This window comes from Halichoerus grypus, chromosome 9 (genome assembly GCF_964656455.1).
Source record: "Halichoerus grypus chromosome 9, mHalGry1.hap1.1, whole genome shotgun sequence".
NCBI classification, from domain to species: Eukaryota; Metazoa; Chordata; class Mammalia; order Carnivora; family Phocidae; genus Halichoerus; species Halichoerus grypus.
Genome location: NC_135720.1, coordinates 80,219,163 through 80,246,785, shown reverse-complemented (window position 1 = coordinate 80,246,785; position 27,623 = coordinate 80,219,163). Strand labels below are relative to the sequence as shown.

At 37.2% G+C, this 27,623-nt stretch overlaps 1 protein-coding gene and 1 pseudogene across 6 annotated transcripts in view; one reads left to right on the top strand and one right to left on the bottom strand.

Moving 5' to 3' along the window:
• The first annotated feature begins 31 nt into the window (after nucleotides 1-31).
• Nucleotides 32-27,623, top strand: part of SENP6 (SUMO specific peptidase 6) — a 115,286-nt gene continuing 87,694 nt past the window's right edge. For all 6 annotated transcript variants that reach the window (XM_036094083.2, XM_036094079.2, XM_036094078.2 and 3 more), the window contains exons 1-3: nucleotides 32-720; nucleotides 25,278-25,371; nucleotides 27,343-27,403. In XM_036094083.2, the coding sequence (XP_035949976.1) occupies nucleotides 669-720; nucleotides 25,278-25,371; nucleotides 27,343-27,403 (207 nt within the window). In that variant the 5' untranslated portion in view covers nucleotides 32-668. The remainder of the gene's footprint in view (nucleotides 721-25,277; nucleotides 25,372-27,342; nucleotides 27,404-27,623) is intronic.
• Nucleotides 8,128-9,050, bottom strand: LOC118536864 (protein LSM14 homolog A pseudogene; annotated as a pseudogene).

The following is a 27,623-nucleotide window of genomic DNA, read 5'->3' as shown; positions in this document are numbered from 1 at the left end:
GGGAGGAGCGGCAGCGGCGGCGGCGGCTGGAGCTGCTGTGGCGACGGACGCGAGGCGGTGGCAGAGGAGACCCACCCCTGTCCACATGGACAGTCGCAGAGGCCTCCGCTGATGCATACACGCCTGGGCGGGGTGGGCGGACGGCCGTAGCGGCGGCGGCGGTGGCTGCAGAGGGAGCGAAGGGCCTGGGGGCGCCTGACGGTCGCGAAGACCTCGCCGCCCCGGCGCGGCGGCTGCGGCCATTTTACGGCCCGGGACGAAGGGAGGTGTGTTTGTGTGCTCGCCTTCAGCCTCTCTTCCTGGGGCCCGCGGCTGGGGAGAGCGTCTCAGGCGGCCTGGGTAGGCGGTGGATGGGGAGTCGTGGGCCGAGAGGAACCGGGCCCGGGAAGCGCCGTCGCCGTCGTCGCCGCTCGCGTTCCCCCGGAGGGGCCTGAGGAGAAGCCCAGGCCGCGGGCCTCGCCACCCGCCAGCCCGCGGATAGGCCCGGGAGCGCCTGGCCTGCTTTTGTGTAGGCCCATCTGGACGTGGGAGCGCCGCCCCCCTGACGGCCGAGTTCTAGGCCCGCAACCCTGCGGCGGCTACCCTCCTGCGGCGCGGCCCCTCATCCCGGCGAGCGCGGCGGTGGTGTGGGCCATGGATTAAGAAGGAGGCGGCGTGGGAGGAGGAAGATGGCGGCTGGCAAGAGCGGCGGCAGCGCTGGGGAGATTACTTTTCTGGAAGGTACATCTATTTCTGCCCTTGCAGGGGGTGGGGTGGGGAAAAATCAGGAAAGTGTGCCCCCCCGGTCTCCGGATATTCAGTTATTCGCATTGGGTGGGTTTGGGGGGGTGGGGGTGGCAGAGGCACTGGGGGGCGGGGGCTGCTGGGGCGATGGCGGGGAGGGAATGTGTTGCGAGCGCGCTGGGTTCGAGTCCGCTGGTGCGGGGGGCTTGGCCTGGGCAGACATAGCCGAGAGGGCGCGGGTGGATCCAGATGCGAGCAGGAGTTGGTGGGTGTCCTTTGAGAGTGCACGGGTTAAGTCTTTGACATTTAAAAATATTTTGGTGGTGGCCTAAGGATGAGAGCAGATTGCATTCAGATTTTGTTTGGTGTTCATGGAAAGTTTCAGATTGCTAAGGTCGGGTGAAATTGGGGGGCAGTCTAAGTAGGGAGGGGAGAAGTAGTTTTACTTGGGTATGTTTTATATACGCCCTCTGCTCTTTCTGTTTCGCAGGGCTTCAGGCTTCCTTTTGCAGCCAGTTTTCAGATTAAGTCTGGCCATGTCTGATGGTCTTACGAAATGTGTTTTGCTAAAGATATTTTATAAAATAATTTATCTGAAAGTAGAGAAGGAGATTCACAATGTCAATTTGGGGACGGTCACCAAAGCTAATAGACAAAGTTTGGGTGGTTCCATTTTTATTCACTTGTGAGGGAAAGTTAAACATTGCTGTAGGTGGACTAAGTAAGTCTTAAGAAAAGCTGTATGTTATTGCAGGGAATGGTGGTAATGGGTAACAGTATTGGTTCTTTGCCCATATAAATAAGGACCCCCCAAATACGGGTAAATTCGTTGTGGTTGTGGACCAGGAACTTGACTGTTCACATTGCTTAATTTGACTATGGGTTCAGTGTCTACACCGAATTAAATATAAATCGAGTTTATAAATGTGTTTAGAAAAATGAGTGTACTGTGCAGTGATTGTTAAAAAGGATTAACCACTCTGGATAATTTCACAAAGATGATTTTCATATACAGTATAAGCAATACTTTTTAAAAATAATTAATTAGAAACATTTCTGGATTAAGAAAGTGTATCTTAACTGTGGTACAGGTATTCCATAAGAGGGTGTAGAGGGATAGGTATTGCCTTGCTTACGGTTTTATTAACAGCACCTGGAGCAGTGCCTGGACCACAGTAGGGCCTCAGTATAACTCTAATGAACGAATTGGGCCTAACAGAGGTGGATAGGGAAACAAAGCTCAATTTTCTTAATTCTTCCTTGAGTATAGCAAAGCAAAAAAAAAGAAAAAAAAATCTTAAAGGTGATGAGAGATTTATATGAGATTCCTAGTAAGAAGATGTGGAAAGTTTCTAAGTTTTTCTGGGTTCATTTCATATTACCCCCGTTCTACCTCCATTCTTGTTTGGCCAGAATAGATAACCTATCAGAGGCTGAGAGTGGTGCAGCTTGTGTTACAGGTGGTGCTGTGCTGTTATTTTTTGTTTTGATATTGGAACCTCCAAAGATGGCTTGCTGATGCTTACTTAGTACAGTCAGTATGCAGATGATTGTATTTTTGTACTGCAGTAAGTTTTGGACTTCTAAGGCTTCTGATTCAGTTTAAATTCTGACTAGATGAACATAGGGAGGATGGAAAGAGCATAAATAAAGCCAACAAATACAGGGCTGATTGTGAATTTCAAACTGTTGCTTTTAGTTGAATTTAACTTAAGGGTCTAGGAATGTACAGTTACAATAAATTTGAGTTTCACCATGTCTCCTTTAGCATTGTCATAAAGAAACAAATGGTAACTTGTTAGAATATGAGCATAAGGGAAAGTAAGGATTTCAGTTTCTCATATCTGATTTTTATATATTGTATGGAATCTTTCTAAATAAATTGATGCTAGTATTTTTTGTGTTTAATTCTTTTCTTTACACTTTTAATAATAAAATAAAATACTCCACTGTAACTTGCCATACGTTTTATACTACCATATTTATGTGTTTTCAAAATATTTCCCCATAGGGCTTAGGATTTAATTTTTAAACATCAATAGAGTATACTTTCCTTACTCTCTCGTAGACTTATTGAAAAACTGAAGTAGGTTTTCATTTACTCATCAGGTATTTATAGCCACCTATTCTGTGCTAGGCACTGTACAAACACATGGTATTCCCTTACACTGTTTTATTTTTCATAATAGCATTTATCATTTGATAAATTTGTTTTTCAGTCCTACTAAAATATAAACTTCATGAAAACAATGACTTTGTCTTTTCACCATCATATTTCTTGCACTGGGAACAATTTGTTGTTAATGAAATAAACAAGATGATAGCTGTATGATAAAGACTGGAAGAAATACACAGAGCAGTAAAGGAGTGGAAAAGCCATTTTACATGGTATTAAAATCAGGAAAGGCCCTCCTGAGGAGGTGATACCTTAGTTAAGGTAAAACCTTAACTATGAGATACTTCGGAGTATGGCAGAGAGGATGATGCCTGTAAAGTTCGAGATGATACATGGTTCCATTTTTGAAACAAAAAGGAGGTCATTATGGCTGAAATGTAGCAAGCAAAGGAGAGAGTGATAAGAAAGAGAGGCAGCAGATCTATCATGCAAGGTGATGAATTTTTATTTTATTCTAAGAAGTGGGAAGTCATTGAAGAGTTTGGGGCCAATGGGTGTCATATGATTTATCTTTTTAAAAATCACTTTGTTCTGTGTACGATGAATTAGAGAAGAGGAATAGTAAAAGCAGGGACATGAATTAGAATATTGGAGTACTCTAAAATAGAGGGGTTAGAATAGATAGATAAAAAGTACCAGGAGGTAAAAACTTTTCCGTCATAAAATAATCATGGAGGTGAAAAGTATAGCATAGTCAGTAGTCAATATAGTCTGTAATACTGTAATAATGTTATATGGTAACAGATGGTGACTACACTTATAGTAGTGAACATTGAGTGGTGTACAGAATTGTTAAATCAGTGTGTTGTACACCTGAAACTAATATAATATTGTATGTTAACTATACTTCAGTAAAACCATCAGAGGGGCTTGGATTAGATTGGTAGCAGTGGAGATGGGGAAGAGTGGATAGACTGAAGGTATGTTTGGATGTAGAGCTTACAGGACTTCTTGATGGATTGTATTTTGAGGATCAGAGTATGGGAGTAATCATAGATGGCTCCTAGAGTTTTGGTTGGAGGTGTTGGGGGGTAATTCCATTTACTGAAATGGAGTAGACTGGTAGAGGAATGAGAAGTTTATAGCTCTGCTTTGGTCAAATTAAGTTTGAGATGCCTGTTTGTCATCCATGTTCTAAATTGTGTTTTATTATAACTAAGTAAAATGTTAATTCTATTTCCTTTTCTGACTTCATTAGGGAAAAGCAGACCTACTGGCTACTATTGTACTTAATTTTTTTAGTATAGTATCTCACTGAAATTATATGAATTTAATTACACTACAACTTACATTGAACTTTCTTTTCTCTGTTTCTTTCTCTTCTGTACATGTAAGGTTGTCTTATACCCCTTTTCTACATGTGATAATATCTTGGCAGGTTTTTCTTTTCTTTTCTTTCATTCATTCAACAGGTATTTATTGAGCAACTGCAGTGTTGTTGTAGGTAGTGTGAGAGGCACAGTGATGAAGGGGGAAAAGAAACGGTTTCTCCATGGGTGATGAGAGTCAGTGATCAAATAATCACACTTGTAAATGTAAAATTACAACTCTTGGGCACAACAAAAGGAATTATTTATAATAACAAGAATTTGATCTAATTAGGACACCTTGAAAGGTGAGTAGGAGAAGGAAAGGTGGAAAGGCAGAGTTTTCCAGGCAGAGGGAATAAAATAGAGTATGACATGTTTAAGGAACTAAAAGGAGGACAGTGTGATGCTGGTTAAGAGAATGGTATGAGATGAAACTGGAGGTAGCGTTATCAGATTTGTTCCCCCCAAAAGGTCATTGGCTACCACATGGAAAAGGATGCTTTAGAGAAGAGCAAAAATTATCAGCAAGATCAGTTAGGGCAAAGGTGATAGTAACTGGCTTGTTCTTGTAACTTTCTTTTTTTTTTTTTCATAATTCCCCCCCTTTTTTCTCCTCTGTGGAACCTCTAACAAATCTACTTCCTCTCTCATTTGTTCCTTCTTTTTTATACTGCACTTATATCTAACTTTCTTTCCCTTTGCCTTTTTTTTTTTCCTACCAACTAATTGCCTCACCAGTATTTTCTTCCATTTTTTTTTGGTCTTCCCTTTTGTATGTATGTGTATATGTATACATACATGTGTATACGTTTGTAACTACTTTGTTTTCTTTTTCATTTTGGGTCCAGCTCCCTTTTGGACTTTGTCCACTAGCTTGAAAAGCCTGATGCTGAACTATGGCACTGTTGCCCTCTATACCAGCAAAATCTATCAAGTATCCAAATGAAAAGTGTTTTCTATTTCCCCTTAGCCATACTTTTATTATACATATAACTATAATAACCCAATCAGTTTGTCAGTTTTACTGGGGATTGTAAATACTTCATAGGATCTCTTGAACTAAAGCACAATTTCTTCTAATGATTGGCATTCCATGAATATGAGCAAGGTCTTTAAGTTTCCACCTGCTAAGTGGAACATACCACAAAGTTCTCCATTTATCCCTGCTCCTTCTTTTGATAGCACTACTTTTAGAAAGTGCATCACACTATCATTCCTTATTTACTCCTTACTTAAGTATGTTTATTTCCTGGTTTCGTCCCAGTTGAATTGATTTCATGTACTCATATGGAACAGTAGAGTAGAACATCACTTAGAATGGCATTTTCATTAGAAATGCAATGAGAGCATGAACTCAGAAGCCAGAATGCCGGGATTCAACATTTAGCTCTACCACTTACTAGTTGTGTGATCTTGGATAGATTTCTTAACCTCTTTGTGTTTTCATTATCTGTGAACCAAGGATAGTAATTGTAATTACCTCATAAAGTTGCCATGAACATTAGATGTATTAATATATGTTTAATTCTTAGAACAATTCCAGGCATATAATCCCAAGCACTATGTGTTAGTTGGTAATATATTGATTTTCTTAGTAGGCAGAGAAGAGAAAAAGAACTTCCTTTTCTTGCTTTCCTTCTCTTTCATATTGGCTTCACTTTCATTTGAATTCGTTTTATTGTTTTTCTTTCACTTACAACCTTCTTTTTCTAGGTATTAGCTGATTGTTGTGGGGTTTTTTAGATTTTTTTTACATTTTATTATCTTTTAAGTAATCTCTACACCCAACGTGAGGCTTGAACTCACAGTCTGGAGATCAAGAGTTGTGTGCTCTACGATTAAGCCGTCTAGTTGATTATTCTTGATAGTATAGGTTGACTGGTGTAGTCAGAGAGGCAAGAGGGAATAAAATTATATAGTCCACATATCTACACTTCCATAAATTGATTGTTTCTGTTGCCATTACTAAACTATGTTGTGTATTTGAGGAAATCAAGAGTTGTAGAGGGGTTATGTGACCTAGAAGAAGTCGGTGGGAAAATCAGAAATGGAGCTTGGGATCTGACATATAGCCTTAACTTCCTTCAGCATTTCCTTCCTTCTTTCCTCTTTCCCTCCCTTCTTTAACCCTTTTCTTCACCCATTCTGCCTTTTACCTACTTTCCTTTTGAGAGAGGGGCTGGACAGGAGAAGGAAAAATAATAGGGAATTAGGGGGAAATACCAGTTATTGATGAAGCAGCACTTTAAGATGGCAAAAGCAGAAGTCACAGATCTCTTAAGGCCCAGCTTCAGAAATTACCCAGTCACTTTTGCCATATCTGTTGGCAGAAAGGTCACAGAATCAACCCAAATTCAAGGGAGGGGAAGTGGACCACCATTCAGTGGGAACGCAAAGAATTTGTAGTCCTCTTTAATCTACACAGCCACCTTTCCTCTCCCATTTACCTGGTATTTTTTTTCTTTTAAGATTTTATTTTATTTATTTGTCAGAGAGAGAGAGGAGAGCACAAGCAGGGGGAGTGGCAGAGGGAGAAGCAGGCTCCCTGCTGAGCAAGGAGCCTGATGCGGGACTCGATCCCAGGACCCTGGAATCATGACCTGTGCCGAAGAAGGCAGGCGCTCAACCGACTGAGCCACCCAGGAGTCCCTGGTATTTTTTTTTTTTAAATTATTTCAGCAAAGTCGTAGTATTTCCTAAACTTGAAAATGACGGTTCTTAGAAGATCCAAAAGGTTCTGATATCTGGGCAATTTGGTAAGCTACAGAAAGAACAATGTTGGCCACACAATTTGTAATTTGTTTCACAGATAAAAATAGCAGCATAAGCAGCCATTGGTTTGACACTTCTTTGATAAGGGACTGATTGAAGAATTTCTGAATCCAGGTAAGCGTAAGTAAGAAGAAAAGAAGAATGTTAGAAACTCTTCTTTCCTTTTTTCTTTCATTCAGTGCTGTCTGGGTTATGGGAGTTGTTACTGTAATCTTTCTCTTTTTCATTACCTAAACTCTTAGGAAACATGGTCACACTGTAATATTAAAAATTAAACTATCTCAATACAAAACATAACAGTTAATATACAAAGTCAAAGACACACTATTAATGGTCACAATTACAACCCACCTAAGTTGTATATATTGCTTAGAATAATGCAGCATGGATGGTGATCTGTTATCGTGAACTGCAAATTATGGTCACCAACATCAGCTTAAAAAACTAAGGCAGCAAGTACGGAAGGTAGATAAACTATGCAGTATTCATTTGACACTAAGAATGGTGTTGCTTCAGCCTCTACTTTTTGGTTTATCTTAGGTTTTGTACTTTACAGAATTTTCTGCATCCAACACCAAAAATTAGGACCTCTTGTCTCCTGAGGATAGACGTTCAGTGCTAAAATTGGGACAATCCTAGGTAAATGGGGACATTTAGACACTTTGCCTAAGTCCAAGTTAACAATTGCCTTGAGGCCATCTGAAGTTACAGGCTTGATTAGGAATACAATAAACCATATTCTGATCTTGCCTTTGGCGGGTGTTTTTGTTTTTTGTTTTTTTGCTATTTCAAATACATGTCATGCTTGGTTTTTAATATGGTTGGGTTCCCCCCCCCCCACATTAACTACATTATAATCTTTGAAATAGAGCAGGGAGAAAAAAAGCAGTATTTGTGTCCAGTAAATAGTAAATTCACTTCTTCATTTTTTGCAAAGATTGAAGCCATTTTTCAGGACATAAAGAGCTAGAAATTCCTTGAGACTTTTTGTAGACTATGAAGTAACCTTGTTGTCCTTCCTCACTCAAAAATCTGCAAACTTCCTACCCCACAACTTCCTATGTATGAATCTGCCACTAAATCTTGAAAAACATGGTGAAGATACTACCTTGACTCTGCCTCCATGGAAATAGTATCTTCTCTGCCTCAATAACTCCTATGGCCATTGTTTGGATGAAGTGGGATTCCAAATATTTGGCATTTAATCCTTTCTTCACCCTAGGTTGGTCTCCATTCTCTATTATCATCATAGGACATTTATCAAAGAATGATTTAGTTTTGTCATAATAGCAATTAAGTCTGAGAATATCAGCATTTCCTTCACAGTTTGAGTACCAACTCCTGAGTCTCCTTTGTCTTCACCGTTTATAAGCTTTATCTGTTTCTAAAATTTACCTTCTAATTTAAGCTTACTGTGAAACTGTTAATTGTTTCCTTGTGGAATTCTGCATTTCATGTTCAGAATTAAAAGTGTCATTGGTCCACCTCCCTGGATACTGCCACCTTCTCTTATTCTGATGATCTCACCTTTCTTTGGAGCAGAAGGAACAATCTGACGATCATTTCTGAGTTGTGCGTTTCCTGGCTTTGGAATTTTGTGTACATCAGGCTTGAGATAACTGAATTTTTAGAATTGTGTTTTCTGTGTAAAGATAGAACCAACTGCATTACTTTGGATAAGATACCACCACTTGATATTTCTGTTCTATAGAAGATCAAGGAGCTTCCAGAAACACCAACAGCACCAAACAGCTGCCTGATAATGACCTTGGACAAAACTAAATGTATGCTGGCATCCTGCCAAAAGGTCCATAGAAACCCACTGAATGGAATGAAGAAGTAGGTAGATAAACCGAGAGAACACTGAACAGTAGCTGGATCCTGAGGCAAAGAATATGTGGTTTTGGTGGCTCCCAGAGAAGTTTAATTTCATATCCCTCCCAAGAATATAATATATTCAGACTTCATCTTGAGATAGTATTGGATAATCTAATTGGTCTATCTTCTGTGCCAAAGTACAAAGGTTTTATAGAGAAAATCACCTCAGCTGGGTGATTTTTCTGCTTCATGTAGCATCTGTGGGAATTATTCAGTGGTAGTTTGGCTGGTCTGGAGGTTCCAAGATGGCTTCATTCAAATGTCTGACTCTGGTGGGTATGGAAAGGTAGGCCCTTGTCTCTCCATGTAGTGTAAAGGCCTCTTCACATGGTCTCTTTAGCAGGTACTCAGACTTGTAACATGGTGGGTCAGAGCTCCAAGAGACAGCCTTGGAGAATCCTGACAGGTTCTTGGGAAAGACTGGGGCTATACTGCTATAGAGCCACCTGAGATTGCTTTAATTGAGATTTTTCTGACATTTGCATTTAATTCCTCTTTATGTCTTTTTATTATTATTATTACTTTTATATTTCTGAGTTGCAGAAGTTCTGTCACAGTGATTGTTTTAAAAAATTTATCCCATTTTTCATTATTTTTCTTAAAGATTTTATTTGAGAGAGAGAGAGCGCATGCGAGCAAGTGCATGTGCCATGAGCTGGGGGAGGGGCAGAGAAAGCAGAACCCTACTAATGCAGGACTCGGTCCCAGGACTCCAGGATCATGACCTGAGCTGAAGGCAGACCCTTAACCGACTAAGACACCCAGGCTCCCCTCCTATTTTTCGTTATTGTAAAACCTTACAGTGATAGTTTAAAAATTATTAGGAAATATTTCCTAGGAATAGTATAGCAAAAACTCATGTTCTACTTACTAGCCTAAAGAAAACATTACCAGTACAGTTGAAGCTGGGGTGATGCCTATCTTTTTTGCATCCTCTACCTGTAGGAGTAACTACCGTCCTTGATTTGGTAGTTTTCTCATGCAGTTCTTTGTACTTTACTCTTTTCTTTCTTTCTTTTTTTTCTTTTAAGATTTGTTTATTTATTGTAGAGAGAGTGCATGCGTGAGTGGGGGGGAGAAGCTGAGGGAGAGGGAAAGAGAGAATCTCAAGCAGATTCCAGGCTGAGTGTGGAGCCTGATGTGGGGCTTGATCTCACGACCCTGAGATCATGACTTGAGCCAAAATCAGGAATCAGACACTTAACCGACTGAGCCACCCAGGCACCCCATGTACTTTACTCTTTATGTATCTCTAAACTGTGTGTGTGTAAATTATTTCGCATATCTTAGAACATTTTATGAATCACACTCTGTATTTTTCTGCAACTTGCAGAAATTTTTCATTCTTTTTTTTTTAGATTTTATTTATTTATTTGACAGAGAGACACAGTGAGAGAGGGAATACAAGCAGGGGAGTGGGAAAGAGAGAGAAGCAGGCTCTCCGCGAAGCAGGGAGCCCTATGTGGGGCTCGATCTCAGGACCCTGGGCTCATGACCCGAGCCGAAGGCAGACGCTTAACGACTGAGCCACCCAGGCACCCCAGAAATTTTTCGTTCTTACAGCATTGTTTGAGAGATTAATATAATGAGACTAGTTCTAGTACTTTGATTTTCATTGCCATTTAGGATTTCGTAGTATGAGTATAGTACAGTTTATACATTCCTCTGTTTGTGGAAATTTAGGTTGTATCCACCTTTTTACTGTTACATACATTGCTACTATGAATACCGTCATATGTTTCATATTGCTACTATGAAATTTTTTAAAAGTACTTTTCCTTGTGCACGTGTATGTTTCTCTAGGGCAGAGGTCAGCAAACTTTTTCTGTAAGAGGCCAGATAGTAAATATTTTACACTTTGCAGTCTAAACACACTCCCTGTTGCAATTACTCAGTGCTGTTATTTTAGCAAGAAGGCAGTCATAGATGAGACATAAGCAAATGAGTATGGCTCTGTGCCAGTAAAACTTGATGGACACTGAAATTGGAATTTTGTATAATTTTCATGTGTTATGAAACATGATTTTTCCCCCAACCATTTAAAAATGTTAAAGCCATTATTAGCTCATGGGCCTCATAAAAACAGGCAGGAGGCCAGATTTGGCAGGGCCATACTTTGCTGACACCTGATCTAATGTAGCCATTAGCAATGGAATTATTAGGTCTTGTGCAATTTCAGCTTCATGTAGATATTGTCAAATTGATCTCCAAAGTGTTTTAACTAACACTTTTTAAGTTTTCCAGTTCCGGGGTGCCTGAGTGGCTCAGTTGGTTAAGCATCTGCCTTTGGCTCAGGTCATGATCCCAGAGTCCTGGGATCGAGCCCCATGTCTGGGCTCCCTGCTCAGCAGAGGGTTCTGCTTCTCCCCCTCTCTCTGCCCCTGCTCGTGTGTACTCTCTCTAATAAATAAATAAAATCTTTAAAAAAAGAATATTATTTTAAAAAATAAGTTTTCCAGTTTATATGCATCATCACCCACTTCATAATGTTTGATGTTTTACTTTTTGCTAGTCTGATGGGATTATCAGATGGTGGTTTTAATTTATAATACTGTGGTTTATAGCGAGATTAAGTATCTTTATTGCATTAAAAAAAAAAACTATTGATTGTTCATTCAACATTCAAAAAATATTGAGTGCCAGGGGCGCCTGGGTGGCTCAGTCGTTAAGCGTCTGCCGTCTGCTCAGGTCATGATCCCAACGTCCTGGGATCAAGCCCTGTGTCGGGCTCCCTGCTCAGCAGGGAGCCTGCTTCTCCCTCTCCAGCTCCCCCCTGCTTGTGTTCCCTCTCTCACTGTCTCTCTCTTAAATAAATAAATAGAATCTTTAAAAAAAAAAATATTGAGTGCCAACCTAGAGTTAATCCCTATTCTTTGAGCTTGGTGCACATAAGTAAACAAAATACCCTCTAAGTTTATTTTTGTGCTTTGGGGGTTTTTATGTGTGTGTTTCTGTTCTTAATTGCTCATTCATATTTTCTGCCTATTTTGCTTTTCTTTTGGAATGTTGGGGTTCATTATATACTCTGGCTAGTAAATTGGATTGGTTGAGTTATATGAATTGAGCATATATCTTATGAAATTATTACTTTTTTTAATGAATGGAATAATTTTATGAACAGAATTTTTTAATGTACTGTAGTCATTCATTGTTTTTTCCCCAGTGACTTGTACTTTTTGTGATGTAAGACATCCTTTGGTCTTATTTGTCCTTTGTATTATAACTTCTTTGTTTTATTAATTGCTGTTCTTTAGTTTTTATGACAGCAGCAGTGCCAGTCAGGTATACATGTTGGGTTAACAGAATTTGGAAATCTATTTGTAGTATATATACTATGTTTCCTTTACATTAAAAAAATATTTTAAAGACTTTATTAAATATTTGCAAATCATATATTATAAGGGATTAATATCCAAAATATACAAAGAACTCCTATAACTTATTACCAAAAACCTCCAAATAATCCAATTAAAAATGGACAAAGGAGAAAGGAGGGGCATCTGGGTGGCTCAGTTGGTTAATCATCCAACTCTTGATCTCAGCTCAGGTCTTGATCTCAGGGTTGTGAGTTCAGGCACCATTAAAAAAAGAAAGAAAATGGACAATGTACTTGAATAGACATTTTTCCAAAGAAGACATACAAATGGTGAATAGGTACATGAAAAGGTGCTCAACTATCACTCATCATTCCACTTACAGGAATATATCTGAAGGAAACAGTGTCGGGGGAGGTGGGTAAAGGTTAAATAGGTGATGGGGATTAAGGAATGTACTTGTGATTGGGGCGCCTGGGTGGCTCAGTCGTTAAGCGTCTGCCTTCGGCTCAGGTCATGATCCCGGGGTCCTGGGATCAAGTCCCACATCGGGATCCCTGCTAGGCGGGAAGCCTGCTTCTCCCTCTCCCACTCCCCCTGCTTGTGTTCCCTCTCTCACTGTGTCTCTCTCTGTCAAATAAATAAAATCTTAAAAAAAAAAAAAAAAAAGGAATGTACTTGTGATGAGCATGGGGTGGTGTATGGAAGTGTGGAATCACTATATTATACACATGAAACTAATATTACATTGTATGTAAAAACTTAAAAAAGAAAAACACTATGTCAAAGAGTTGTACCCTCATGTTCATAGTAGCATTATTTATAATAGCCAAGACATGGAAAAAACCTAAGTGTCCATTGACAAATGAATGGATAAAGAAGTTGTGGTATACATATATTCAATGGAATATTATTCAGCCATAAAAAATAAGGAAATCTGCAATTTGTGACAACATATATGGACCTTGAGGGCATTATGCTAAGTGAGATAAGTCAGACAGAAAGACAAGTAGTGTATGATCTCACTTACGTGTGGAATCTAGAAAAAAACAGATCAGATTTGTGATTATCTGAGGCAAGGAATGAGATGAGGGGTAGAGGACTTGGAGAAGGTGGTCAGAAGGTACAAACTTCCTGTACTGGGGATTTAATGTACAAAATGATGACCATAGTTAACATTCCTGTGTGGTATTTTTTAATAGTTGTTGAGAGTAAATCATCACAGGAAAAAGTTCTCATGAGTTTTTATGTGATCAGCTGTCATCACAAGGAAAGGAACTTTTGATTCTGTATCTATACGAGGTGATGGATGTTAACTGAACTTACTGTGGTAATCGTTTCACAATACATGTAAATCAAGTCACTATGCTGCACACCTTGAATTTACAGTGGTATATGCCAATTATATCTCAAGGAAACTGGAAAAAACAGACTTTTTTCCTAATCATGCAAAATATTTTTTTTAAAGTCTTTTTTAAGGGCAGTTTTAGGTTCACAGCAAAGTTGAGAGGAAGATACAAAGATTTTCCATGTATAGTGGAAATGCATACTACTTCTGCTTCCACACATGCATAGCCTCCACATCGATCAACATCTCCCAGCAGAGTGGTATATTTATTACAGTTGGTAAGCCTATATTGACATAGGGGCACCTGGCTGGCTCAGGTGGAAGAGTGTGGGACTCTTCATTTTGGGGTTGTGAGTTTTAGCCCCATGTTCAGTGTAGAGATTACTTAAATAAACCTACATTGACACATCATAATCACCCAAAGTCCATATTTACAATATGATTCACTTCTGTTGTTTTAGAGTCTGTGGGTTTGGACAAATGTGTAATGACTTGTATCCATCATCATAATACCATATGGAGTATTTTCAGTGCCATAAAATTCTGCGCTCCACCTATTCATCCTTCAAACTTGCCTCCCCAACACATTCTTGGCAACTACATCTTTTTACTGTCTCCACAGTTTTGCCTTTTCCAGAATGTCATATAGTTGAAATCATATAGTATGTAGCTTTTTCATATTTGTTTCTTTCAGTTCGTATTATGCATATAAGTTTCCTCCATGTCTTTCATGGCTTGATAGCTAATTCCTTCTTAGGGAAATAATATTCCATTGTCTGGATGCACTAATTATCCATTCACCTACTGAAGGACATCTTGGTTGCTTCCAAGTTTTGGCAGTTATGATAAAGCTGCTATAAACATTTGTGTGCAGATTTCAGTGTGGAGGTAAGTTTTTAACTCCTTAAATACCAAGGAGTGCAGTTGCTGTATTACTATACATACTACAGTATGTGTAGTTTTGCAAGAAACCACGAAACTGTACCATTTTGTATTCTCACCAGCAGTGAGTGAGAATTCTTATTTTTCCACATCCTCACCAGCAAGGAAACTGGAAAAAACAGACTTTTTTCCTAACCATGCAAAATACTTATTTTGTACATTTTGGTGTTGTCAGTGTTCCAGAGTTTAGCTAGGTGTGTAGAAGTATCTCATTGTTTTAATTTGCATATCCCTGATGACCTATGATGTGGAGCATCTTTTCATATGCTTATTTGCCATCTTTATATCTTTGGTGAGGTGTCTGTTAAGGTGTTTGGCCCCTTTTTTAAAAAATTGAGGAATATTTGACACATAGTAGTAAATTAGTTTCAGCTGTGCAACATTGTGATTCCACAAGTCTATACATCATGCTCACCACAAGTGTAGCTACTATCGGTTACCATACAATGCTATTATGATACTTTGACTATATTCCCTATGTTGTGCCTTTTAAAAGATTTATTTACTTGAGAGAGAGAAAGAGGGCATGTGCACATGAGTGGGGGAAGGGGCAGAGGGAGAGGGACAGAGCCAAGCCGACTCCACTGGATCTCAAGACTCAGAACAGGACCTGAGCCGAAACCAAGAGTCAGACGCTTAACCTGCTTCACCCAGGCACCCCTATGGGGTGTCTTGTCTCTGTGACTTATTCATTCCATAATAGGAAGCCTGTATCTCCTACTCCCCTTCACCCGTTTTGCCTATCCTACAACCCTCCTCTCTCTTTTTACCCACTTTTTAATCAAGTTTTTCTTATTACTGACTTTTTTTTTTAAGATTTTATTTATTTGAGAGAAAGCGAGAGCGAGAGAGCATGTGCGGGTGAGGGGCAGAGGGAGAAGTGGACTCCCCGCTGAGCAGGGAGCCCGACACGATCCTGGGGCTTCCAGGATCACGACCTGAGCCGAAGGCAGATGCTTAACCAACTGAGCCACCCAGGTGCCCCCTTACTGACTTTTTTTTTTTTTTAAAGATTTTATTTATTTATTTGACAGAGAGAAAGCGAGAGAGGGAACACAAGCAGGGGGAGTGGGAAAGGGAGAAGCAGGCTTCCTGCTGAGCAGAGAGCCCGATGCGGGGCTCGATCCCAGGACCCTGGGATCATGACCTGAGCCGAAGGCAGTCGCTTAACCGACTGAGCCACCCAGGCGCCCCTTTACTGACTTTTAAGAGTTCTTTGCAGTGGCGCCTGGGTGGCTCAGTCGTTAAGCGTCTGCCTTCGGCTCAGGTCATGATCCCAGGGTCCTGGGATCGAGCCCCACATCGGGCTCCCTGCTCCGCGGGAGGCCTGCTTCTCTCCCTCTCCCACTCACCCTGCTTGTGTTCCCTCTCTCGCTGTGTCTCTCTCTCTCAAATAAATAAATAAAATCTTAAAAAAAAAAAACAAAAAACAATCCTGTGCCTAATTGAACAAATTAAAAAAAAAAAAAAAAGTTCTTTGCATATTTTGGATACAGTCCTTTATCAGATACATCTTCTGCAAATATTTTCTCCCAGTCTGTGGATTGTCTTTTAATTTTCTTGACGTTATCTTTTTCAGAGCAGAAGTTTTTGTTTTGGTTTTTTTTTTAAGTTTAACTGATAGTGTGATTCTATTTTTATTTATTTAAATTTTACTTAGTTAACATACAGTGCAATATTGGTTTCTGGAGTAGAATTCAGTGATTCTCACTTACATACAAGACCCAGTGCTCATCACAAGTGTCCTCCCTAATACCCTTCACCCACCTCCCTCCATCAACCCTCAGTTTGTTCTTTAAGAGTCTCTTATTATGGTTTATTTCCCTTTCTCCCTTACCCCCCTTCCCATGTGTTCATCTGAATACTTTCTTAAATTCCACACATGGTATTTGTTTTTCTCTGACAGACTTATTTCACTTAGCATAATACACTCCAGCTCCATCCACGTCATTGCAAATGGCAAGATTGCATTCTTTTTGATGGCTGAGCTATATTCCATCATATATATACACCACATCTTCTTTGTCCATTCATCAATCAATGGACATTTGGGCTCTCTCCATAGTTTGGCTATTGTTGTTAATGCTGCTATAAACATTGGGGTTATCTACCCCTTTGAATTTGTGTTTTTATATCCTTTGGGTAAATACCTAGTAGTGCAATTGCTGGGTTGTAGAGTGGTTTTATTTTTAACTTCTTGAGAAACCTCCATACTGTTCTTGAGTGGCTGCACCAGTTTGTATTCCCACCAACACTGTAAGAGGGTTCCCCCAGAAGTTCTTAATTTTAATGAAGTCTAGTTTATCAGTTCTTTCATGGATTGTGCCTTGGGTGTTATATCTAAAGTCATTGTCATACCCAAGGTTATCTAGGTTTTCTCCTATGTTATCTTGTAGGAGTTTTATAGTTTTGCATTTTACATTTAGGTATATGATCAAATTTTTTTTTTTTTTAAGATTTTATTTATTTGAGAGAGAGAATGAGATAGAGAGAGAGCATGAGAGGGGGGAGGGTCAGAGGGAGAAGCAGACTCCCTGCTGAGCAGGGAGCCCGATGCGGGACTCAATCCCGGGACTCCAGGATCATGACCTGAGCTGAAGGCAGTTAACCAACTGAGCCAACCAGGCACCCTAGGTGTATGATCAATTTTGAATTAATTTTTTTGAAGGATGTAAGGTTTGTGTCTAGAGTCATTTTTTTTGCATGTGGATGTCCAGTTGTTCCAGCACCATTTTTTGAAAAGACTAATTTTGTTCCATTGTATTGCCTTTGCTACTTTGTCAAAGATCCAGTTATATTATGTTCATGTGGGTCTGTTCTGGGCTATTTTTTCCCACTGATTTTTCTGTTCTTCTGCCAACACCATACTGATTTGATTATCATAGTTTTATAGTAAGACTCAAAGTTGGGTGGTGTCAGTCCTCCAGATTTGTTCTTCGTAAATATTGTGTTGGCTATTCTGGGTCTTTGGCCTTTGTACATAAACTTTAGAATCTGTTTCTTACCAGCTACAAAATAACTTGCTGAGATTTTGATTGCGATTGCATTGAATCTACAAATAATGTTGGGAAGAATTGGCAACTTGACAGTACTGAGTTGTGCTATCCATGATATTATTTAGTTCTATTTGATTTCATTTATCAGAGTTTCTCTAGTTTCCCTCATGTAGATCTTGCACATATTTTATTAGCTTTATAGCTAAGTATTATGTTATGGGGTATGCTAATGTAAGTGATATTGTGTTTTTAATTTCAAATCCCACTTTTTCATTATTGGTGTATTGGAAAGCAATTGAACTTTTGTTATCAACCTTGTATCCTGCAGACTTAACTATAATTGCTTATTAGTTGCAGAAGGTTTTTTTGATTAACTATTTTGGATTTTCTATGTAAGTGATCATATCATCTGTGAGCAAAGACAGTTTTATTTTTCCTTTCGAATCTATATCCCTCTTATGTCCTTCTTCTTTTCTACTGAATTAGCTAGAATTCCCAGTGCAGCGTTGGAAAGGAATGAGAGGGTCATTTTCCCCTTGTACCTGATCTTAGTGGAAGAGCTTTGATTTCTCACCATTATGTATGATGTTAGCTGTAGATTTTTGTAGATAGTCTTTATTAAGTTTAGGGAGTTCCCTAGTATTCCTAGTTTACTGAGTTTTTTTTTTTTTTTTTTTATCATGAATAAGAGTTGAATTTTATCAAGTGCTTTTTCTGCCTCTATTGATAGGATTGTGTGACTTTTCTTTTTTAGTTTATTCATTGACTTAATTGATTCCATTAATTGATTTTTGAATGTTTTGCAAAGCTGGGACAAATTCCATTTGGTTATGGTATATAATTCTTCTTAAACATTGTTGGATTCAATTTGTTAATATTTTGCATCTGTGTTCATGAGAGATTATTGTTTGTAGTTTTCTTATAATGTCTCTGTCTGGTTTGATAATTAGGGTAATGTTGGTCTCATAGAATGCTTCTATCTTTTGAAATAGATTATAGGGAATTGATACAATTTCTTGTATTTGATACAAGATAGATTTTGATAGAATTCACCAGTGAATCCATCTGGGCTTGGTGCTTTCTGGTTTGGAAAGTAATTAATTACTGATGCAATTTCTTTAGTAGATAGAGGCCTATTTAGATTGTCTCTTTTTTTGTGAGTTTTGGCAGCTTGTATCTTTCAAGGAAGTGGTCCATTTCCTCTAGGTTATCAAATTTGGACGTGGAGCTGTTAATAATATTCCTTTATTCTTTTGACATCCATGGGATCTGTAGTGGTGCTTCTTTTTTCATTTTTGATACTAGTAATTTGTGTCCTCCTCTTTTTAGGTAGCCTGGCTTGAGGCTTATTGATTTTTATCAGTCTTCAAAGAATCAGTCTTTGGTTTTGTTGGCTTTTCTCTGTTGATTCCCTATTCAATTTCATTGATTTCTGTTCCAGGTTGTATTATCTCTTTTTTTCTGCTTATTTTGGATTGGAATTGCTCTTTTTCTGGTTTCCTAAGATAGAAGCTTAGATGATATATTTTAGATCACAATCCTGTGATCAAGACCCAAGCTGAGATCAAGATTCAGATCTTAACTGACTGAGCCACCCAGCTGCCCGTAGATCTTTTATGCATACATTTAATGCTATAAATTTCCCTGTATGTAGTGTTTCCACTATATTTCACAAATTTGGTAAGTTGTGCTTTCATTTTCATTTAGTTCAAAATATTTTTAAATTTATTTTGAGATTTTTTCTTTGACCCATTTTTTTTTTTTTAGAGTTGTGTTATTTAATCTTCCATGTATTTTGGGATTTTCCAATTATTGATTTCTAGCTTATCTTTCTTTTATAGAATTCTAGTTTAATCTTATTGTGGTCTGAGAGCAGACGTTGTGTGATTTCTGTTTCTATAAATTTGTTAAAGTGTTTTATGGCCCAGAATGTAGTCTTTGTGATTGTTCCATGTGAGCTTTTTTCTGTTGTTGGATGAAGTGGTCTGTAGATGTCAGTAATCTCCAATTGATTGATGGTATTATTGAGGTCAGCTGTGTTCTCAACTGATTTTCTGCCTCCTGGAACAGTCCATGTCTAATACAGGAATGTTATAGTTTCCAACCGTGATAATGGATTCATCTATTTCTTCTTGCATTTCTCTTAGTTTTTGCCTCACATAGCTTAACACTGTTGCTAATTGTACACCTGGTAGGGATTGTTATGTCTTCTTTGAGAATTGACTGTTAACATAATGTAATGCCCTTCTTTATATCTAATAACTTTCCTTGCTTTGACATCTGCTTTGTTTGAAAATACAGCTACTCCTGCTTTCTTTTGATTTATTGTTAGCGTGGTATATTTTTCTCCATCTCTTTACTTTTAATCTATATGTGTCTATTTAGTGTCTGTTTAAAGTATGTTTCTTGTAGGTGGCATATGGTTGGATCTTGTTGTTTGATCCACTTTGAGAGCCTCTGTCTTTTGATTGGTGCATCTAAACCATTGATGTTCAGAGTGATTATTGATAGAGTTGGATTAATGTCTACAATATCTGTATTTTCTGTTTGTTGCAAAGTGTTTTTGTTTTGTAATTTATAATTTTCAAATGTTAACTCTTGCTTTTGGAATAAACTCTACTTGATTATAATGTATTACTCTTTATATATTACTGGATTTGATTTGCTAATTTTTTTTTTTAAGATTTTATTTATTTATTTGACAGAGAGAGACACAGAGAGAGAGGGAACACAAGCAGGGAGAGTGGGAGTGGGAGAAGCAGGCTTCCTGCTGAGCAGGAAGCCTGATGCGGGGCTCGATCCCAGTACTCTGGGATCATGACCTGAGCCAAAGGCAGACGCTTAATGGCTGAGCCACCCAGGCGCCCCGCTAATATTTTATATAGGGTTTTATATCTGTCTCCATGAGAGAGTGGTAATTTTCCTTCCTTGAATGTCATAGTCAGGTTTGGAATTAGGTATTCTCACTTTGCAAAATGAACTGTAGAATGTTTCTTTTTCTTTTATGTTCTGGGAGAATAAATTTGTTGCTATTTCTTAGAAGATTGAAAGAATTTACTAGAGGGGTGCCTGGCTGGCTCAGTTGTTAGAGCATGTGATTCTTGATCTTGGGGTCATGATTTTGAGTCCCATGTTGCGGGTAGAGTTTACTTAAAAGCAACAACAACAACAGAGAACTAAATTACTTCCCATGAAATCAAAATAACCTGGGTTTTTTTGTTTTATTGTTTTTAAGGAAATAGCTAGAGAGGCCTTTTCTGAATATTTCATTATGGAAAGATTTGTAATAGTTCAGTTTCTTTTATTGATGCAGCAATGTTCAAATCTTGTCGTGTCAGTTTGGTAATATTTGTGCCCTTGTAGGTATATTTAGGTTTGCTTTCTCTGGTCAACTAAGTCAGTTCCTCCCCATCCATCAAATTTTAATCTTTCATCAATTTAATTATATCTCTCATTTACCATTATCTCCTTTCTGGTTTTCTTTTTGTTCTTAAGCGTTTCTACTTTCTCTCCCCTCCTTCCATTTCTGTCATTTTAATGAAGGGTATGGAGAAAAATGCATGTATTTAATTTGTGATACTTAACTGGGATCTATCTTCAACCTTTATCTCTCCTTCCACTCAGTTTCATAAATGGAGTATAGTGGACATAATTTTCCACTCATTATTTCTAATGTCAACCATAGCAGGATACTGAAATGTGGTAATACTCTCAAAGACTTTTGAGGATTTAAGTTTTTGTTCCTACTCCAAGTTGCCCTAAGGTCATGTTTTTAAAATGTGTTTGCGTTTTATAAGTTATTTTCTTATTGACAATAATCACTTTCATGAGGTTATTCTCTCATTTATTCATTTGTAGGTTCTAATCTGCTGTCAATTAGGAAATCATATGACTAGATTTGTTAGAATTGTGTGTATAGAACCCTAGTTCCTTCAGTGTGTAAATAATAAACATTTCTTGACTTTTTGCTGCCTAGTGGCTTTTTTGATTAACTTGCCTGACTCATTTGATGGATACTAGTTGCTGGATTATGAGTCTTTATTAAGCTAGTAATCATTATAGTTCATTACCTTTTCTGTCTTGATAGGGTAACTTTCACCTAACCATCTTTTTTTTTATTTTTTTAAAAGATTTTATTTATTTATTTATTTATTTATTTATTTATTTATTTATTTAATTTGAGAGAGAGAGCATGCACTCACTTGCCACGTACATGAGTGAGGGAGAGGGAGAAGCAAATTCCCTGCTGAGCAGGGAGCCTGACCTGGAGCACTATCCCAGACCCCCAAGATCATGACATGAGCCAAGGCAGACACTTAACTGACTGAGTCACCCAAGCACCCCCTAACCATCTGTTTTAAAAAACGGGTTCATTTTACATTTGATTTTTTAAAGTTCTTTTTGGGGAATAATTTTTAAATTTGTAGAGAAGTTTCAAAGATGTTATACAGAGTTTCTGTATACCATTTATGCATCTTTCCATAGTGTTGGCACCTTATATGATCATAGTACGTTTGTCCAAAACTTGGAAATTAACATGAGTATAATACTGTTACCTAAACTACAGACTTTATTTGGATTTCCCTAGTTGTTTCACTGTCTTTTTTTTAATTCCAGGGTCCAGTCCGGGATACCACACTGCATTTGGTTGTTACATCTCCTTAGTCTCCTCTGATGTGTACGGTTTCTTAATCTTTCTTTGTTTTTCATAACCTTGATGGTTTTAAAAGCATACTAGTCAGGTATTTCATGGACTGTCCTTCAGTTTGAGTTTATCTGATGTTTTCTCATGATTAAGCTGGCATTATGAGTTTTGGGGAAGAAGACCACAGAGCTGAAGTGGCATTTTCATCACATCATATTAAACAGTATATCCTATGAATAAGACATCACTTTTGATGTTAACCTTAATCACGGCCGAGGGAGTGATTGTCACATTTTTCACTGTCAATTTAGTTTTTTCCCCTTTCTGTAGTCAGTTCTTGGAAGTGAGTTACTAAGGCCAGTGTATACTAAAGGGAAGGGGAATTAAGTTTCACATTTTACGGGGAAGAGTTTGTGCATCTGTCATTTGGAATTCTTTTTTAAGGAAGATAGGTCTTGGGGTACCTGGGTGGCTTAGTCGGTTAAGTGTCTGCCTTTGGCTCAGGTCATGATCTCAGGGTCCTGGGATCAAGCCCCACATTGGGCTCCCTGCTTGGTGGGGAGTCTGCTCCTCCCCCCTGCTTGTTTTTTTTCTCTCTCTCTCTCAAATAAGTAAAATCTTAAAAAAAAAAAAAAAAGGAAGATAGGTCTTTTCTTCCCATTTATTTATTTATTCAGTCATTTCTGTCAGTATGGATTTCTGAATATTTCTTTTATTTTGAGGGTTATAATCCAGTACTGTTGTTTATTTTTGCTAAAATTGTTTCACCTTTGTTCAGCTATTGGGAGGTTCAATTTGATTCCTGAAACCTTTTTGACATTACCCCATCTTTTAAAAAAATGGACCTCCTTATTTTCTGGCATACAAAATACTCTGGACTAATCTTGTATTTTCTCTGCCCCATCCCTACAGTTAGTTATTTCTTCTAGGAGCCCTGGCTCCTTTTATTAGAGAATGGTATTTAGAAATCAAGATCTGGTTGTGAGTGTGCTTGTTGCCATTGGAGTGTCACTGTTTTCTAGATCCTCTCAGAGGACAAAGCCTTAGTTCTATATACTACTAACCCATGGTACAAGACATACCTGTATATGTTCCTTTTATCTATCTGTATGTATATCAAAGAACTATGAGTTCATACTGATAACTCTTAATCTAGTACCAGTAGAATGAATAGAGTTCGTTGTAGTTTTCTTCTGTTGCTTATTTGTAATCTCTTTCTCTGACAGGGAGAAACCTTGCTTCTATTATATACTATTTATTATTTGTCCCATCCCAGTATGCATGTAAAGAAGTTTCAGATTTGCTCATGGTGATTTGTTCCTTCCTATTTCATGATATTTTTGTTTGTAAACTCATATTCTTTGAAACTTTCTGAGGCTTGTATTGAAATTTTATATTTTTTTACAGAGGATTTATATTTGATTCTGTTAGTCATGGAGAGGCTTTTTATTTTCCTTCAAAAATAGCTTTTTATTGTGACAAAATATACATAAAATTTACAATTTTAACTATTTTTAAGTGTACAGTTTTAATTGTCATTAAGTACTTCAATAATGTTGTAAACTATCACCACTACCCATTTCCAGAACTTTTGCATCAACCCAAACAAAAACTGTGTACCAATTAAGAAATAACTTTCCATTCTTCTCTTTCTTTAGCCCATGTTAACTTCTATCCTACTTTCTGCCTCTGAATTTGCCCATCCTAAATACCTCATTTAAGTGGAGTGATATAGTATTTATTATGTCTAGTTTATTTAACTCATTGTAATGTTTTCAAGGTTCATCCTTGTAGCATGTATCAGAATTTCATTCCTTTATGGCTGAATAATATTCCTGTGTGTGTGTGTGTACATGTACATGCATACAGTACATTTTATTTATTAATGTGTCTTTTGATGGACATATGGGTTATTTTTACCCTTGGCTATTTTTAATGCTACTATGAGCATTGGTGTACAAGTATCAGAGTCCATGCTCTCAGTTATTTTGGGTATATGCCTAGAAGTGGGACCTCTGGATCATAGGGTAAATTCTATGTTTAACTTTTTGAGAAACTGCCATACTTTCCATGTTAGCTGCACCATTTTACATTCCCACCAGCAATGCATAGAAGTTGTTTCTCCACATCCTTACCAATACTTATTATTTAATGTTTTAAAAAAATAATGGCCATTCTAATGGGTGGGAAGTAGAGTCTCATAATAGTTTTAATTTGCATTTCCCTAACGTTTAGTGATATTCAGCATCTTTTCTTGTGAGACTCTTTTAATTATAGGCTTTTCGGGGCCCAAACCTGAGTAATTATGAGCTTATGGTTAGGAATTCTTTAACCATGGGGTAAATATCAACCCCAAAATCCAGAGCAAAGACAAGACATCATAATTATTTCTGCTGTTTTTCAGTTTTTTTTTTCCCCCTTGTTCACCTAGTTGGAAGTTTGCCCTTCAGGTGTTCCGGTCTTCAGTCTGACCTCTCATCTTGCTGGCATCCCAAACTTGATCTTAAAGCCTCAGTTGTAGGACATCAAGTTTGTATCATATGACTCCAAGACAAATGCCAACTTCAGAACTTCATTTATCTCTCTGAGTTCACACTTCCTAGTTGTTTATGGCTTCAGGGGGTTTCAGCCATGCACTTAAAAATTTTTTTAAACTTACTGTGAGAATGTTTGGTGTTCTGATCTAGAGAGTTTGCTGGGACATCAAGTTCACCATATTGTCAATGCCGAAAACCTAGTTTCTCTTCTCTTCAAAGGTAGAGATGATTGACTGAAGTAAAGAAAAGACTAGTGGTCTGGATATACTTCTCATAAATAGGGCAAGCTAACTAACACGTACTAATTTCTAGGATCAGTGATTAAATATGGAGATACTGGATTGATTTTTATATACTTCATACATAATCATATGCTTCACCCCATTTTTACTGTATCTTACTAGTTTGGGCTTCTTCTTGGTAACACATTCATGCATATGGACAACTGTAAATTAGTAAAAATAGATTTTAATGTGTTCTTTTTTATTTTAGAGGAAATAAGATATTTATAAGAAATAGTCAAAAAGCAAGAAAATTAAGAAAATTTAGACTAACCAAAGAGCTTAGGAAATGCTTAATTTTATTTTATATTGAATAGCTCTATTGAATACTTATCTCAGTTTGTTTTTATTTCAGCTTTGGCTAGATCAGAATCTAAGAGAGATGGAGGTTTTAAAAATAATTGGAGCTTTGATCATGGAGACGAAAGTGAAGGAGATACAGATAAAGAGTAAGAACTTTTTTTTCCCCCTCAGATATTTTGTAAGAATGACATTTCATTAAAAAATGATTTATATACCATGGAAGTATTTTTAAGAGTATGGTATTTTTTACTTTAAAAAAAAATTGTCTATTACAGTAGCATCAAGGGAAAAAATGCAGTTTTTCATTAAATAATTTTGCTGTTATGTTTCTCCGTGTTTTGAAATGTGTAAATATGTGCATGTGATACATATAATCTTACAATTAAAAATTGACTTGATTTTCAGTTAAAGAAATTGGGCTTTTTTTTTTTTTTTTTTTATGACATTCTGTTCAGGCAGTGATTTGAAAAGCTACCATTTATCATGAGTAAGTGAACCCAGATTAAAGCTCCTGAGTTTTGTGTGAAAGATTAAGTCCTATAGTATCTTTCTTCACAGTTGTCCATCCAGCTTAGATTACATTACCACCAGAGAGAGCAGAAGCAATTTAAATGATAAACACAGATGTTGATCCAGACAGAAGTTAAACAAAGTATTCATTACACTTTGTTAGTGTACTTGAAATGTCTGCTTTGTAAAATTTAAATGATCGTTTTAATAGAACCTTTTGCATATCATGAAATTTGTATTGCAAATTCACCATTGCTATTAGGTGCCTTGATTTATTGATCTGGTTTTCCACTGGGTAACACTAATTCAGAGATACACAAATATATATGTATATATAATATGCACATTATATATAAATACATATAGTTCTACCAAAACTATAAGTATTTTTAAAAATTTTTTACACAAGAAGTCATTCAGAGTATATTGACTGAATATTGTGGGAACTTCACTTCTGTCTGGGGAACAGCTTCGTTCATCATTACCACTTTTATGTGCCTTCATCTATGAGATATTGAATTGAAGTGAACTTTTATTTGAAGGAGAGCTTTGAACTGGTAAGTTTCTCAGCTAAAGTTGGTATTTTATGATTGTCTTTCTCTTATTTCTTTTTTTATTTCTATTTTTAAATTTAAAATAATTTTTTATTACAGACAGTATTTATGTAGTTTGAAAAATTGGAATTAAATCTGAAATTGAGTAGAAAGCATGTCACCTTTTAAACATTTTTGTAAAATGTTTGGAAGGAGAGAATTTTTAGTTTTAAAAAAATTGGGATGTGTATAAACAATAATGGAACAAACATTTTATATTTTTATTATAAATAGCTAGGATTTTACTAAAAATAGCTCTGCAGAGTTGTTTTTAGAAGAATGTATTTTAACTTTCTTTGTTAGATTTGTCATAATTATGTAAAAAAATTTGCATTTTAAAGTGTTACCTGTTCTGTGTATTTCATTTATGAATTACACTCTTTGGCTCATCATTATAAGAGGATCCTTAGGAGCTTCAGCTTTTTTAATATCTTGAGATTAACATAAACTATTAATGGATATATCAGTCTGATCTTTTAGAGTCTTAGGCCAATCATTCTAGTGTTGATATTTCTAAGAGTTGCAGAGGTATAACTATTTTACTGTGGTAACACTATTGGAATTACTTTTTTTTTTTTACATCAGCTAAAGTATTCTTACCAGTTTTTTCTCTATTTTGTTTCTCTGTTCTTATCCCCTAATTTTAAATCTAAGACAGAAAGGAAAAATGAGTGACTATATATGAAATCTACAGTTAAGGAAACAAAAATTATATGTTTGTTTATAGCAGGGGTCAACAAACAATAGGTCCATGGGCCCAATCTGGCCCACCATTGGATTTTGTTAATAGTTTTGTTGGAATACAGCCACACATACAATCCATGGCTGCTTTCATACTAAAATAGTAGAGTAGTTGGTATAGAGACTGTATAGCCTACAAAGCCTAATTTACCCTTTATAGAAAAAGTTTGCTGATCCCTGAATTGGGTAAGCAAAAAGAATAAAACTTCTGAATTTAATGTATGGGTTGTAATTGTCACTTAAGATTTTTTTTCCCCTTTATTTTCTATGTAGTGAGGCAAATCTACTCAGTGTAGATGAAGATGAGGATTCCAAGACCTCAAAAGGAAAAAAGGCAAGTGTTGCTTTTCTGACTTTCTTGGGTAAATTTTTTAGGTTATATACTAAAAACTAATACTTCAAGAGGATTTTTATATTTTTTAATTGAAATTCCCAACCACCCACTTCCACACCAGAGGCTAGTGGTGTTCCCAGTATCTTGTTTATTCCATCAGAGATTTTATGCATTACAAAGAAAGTATATATATTCTGCCCTACCCTCTTATATTAACACA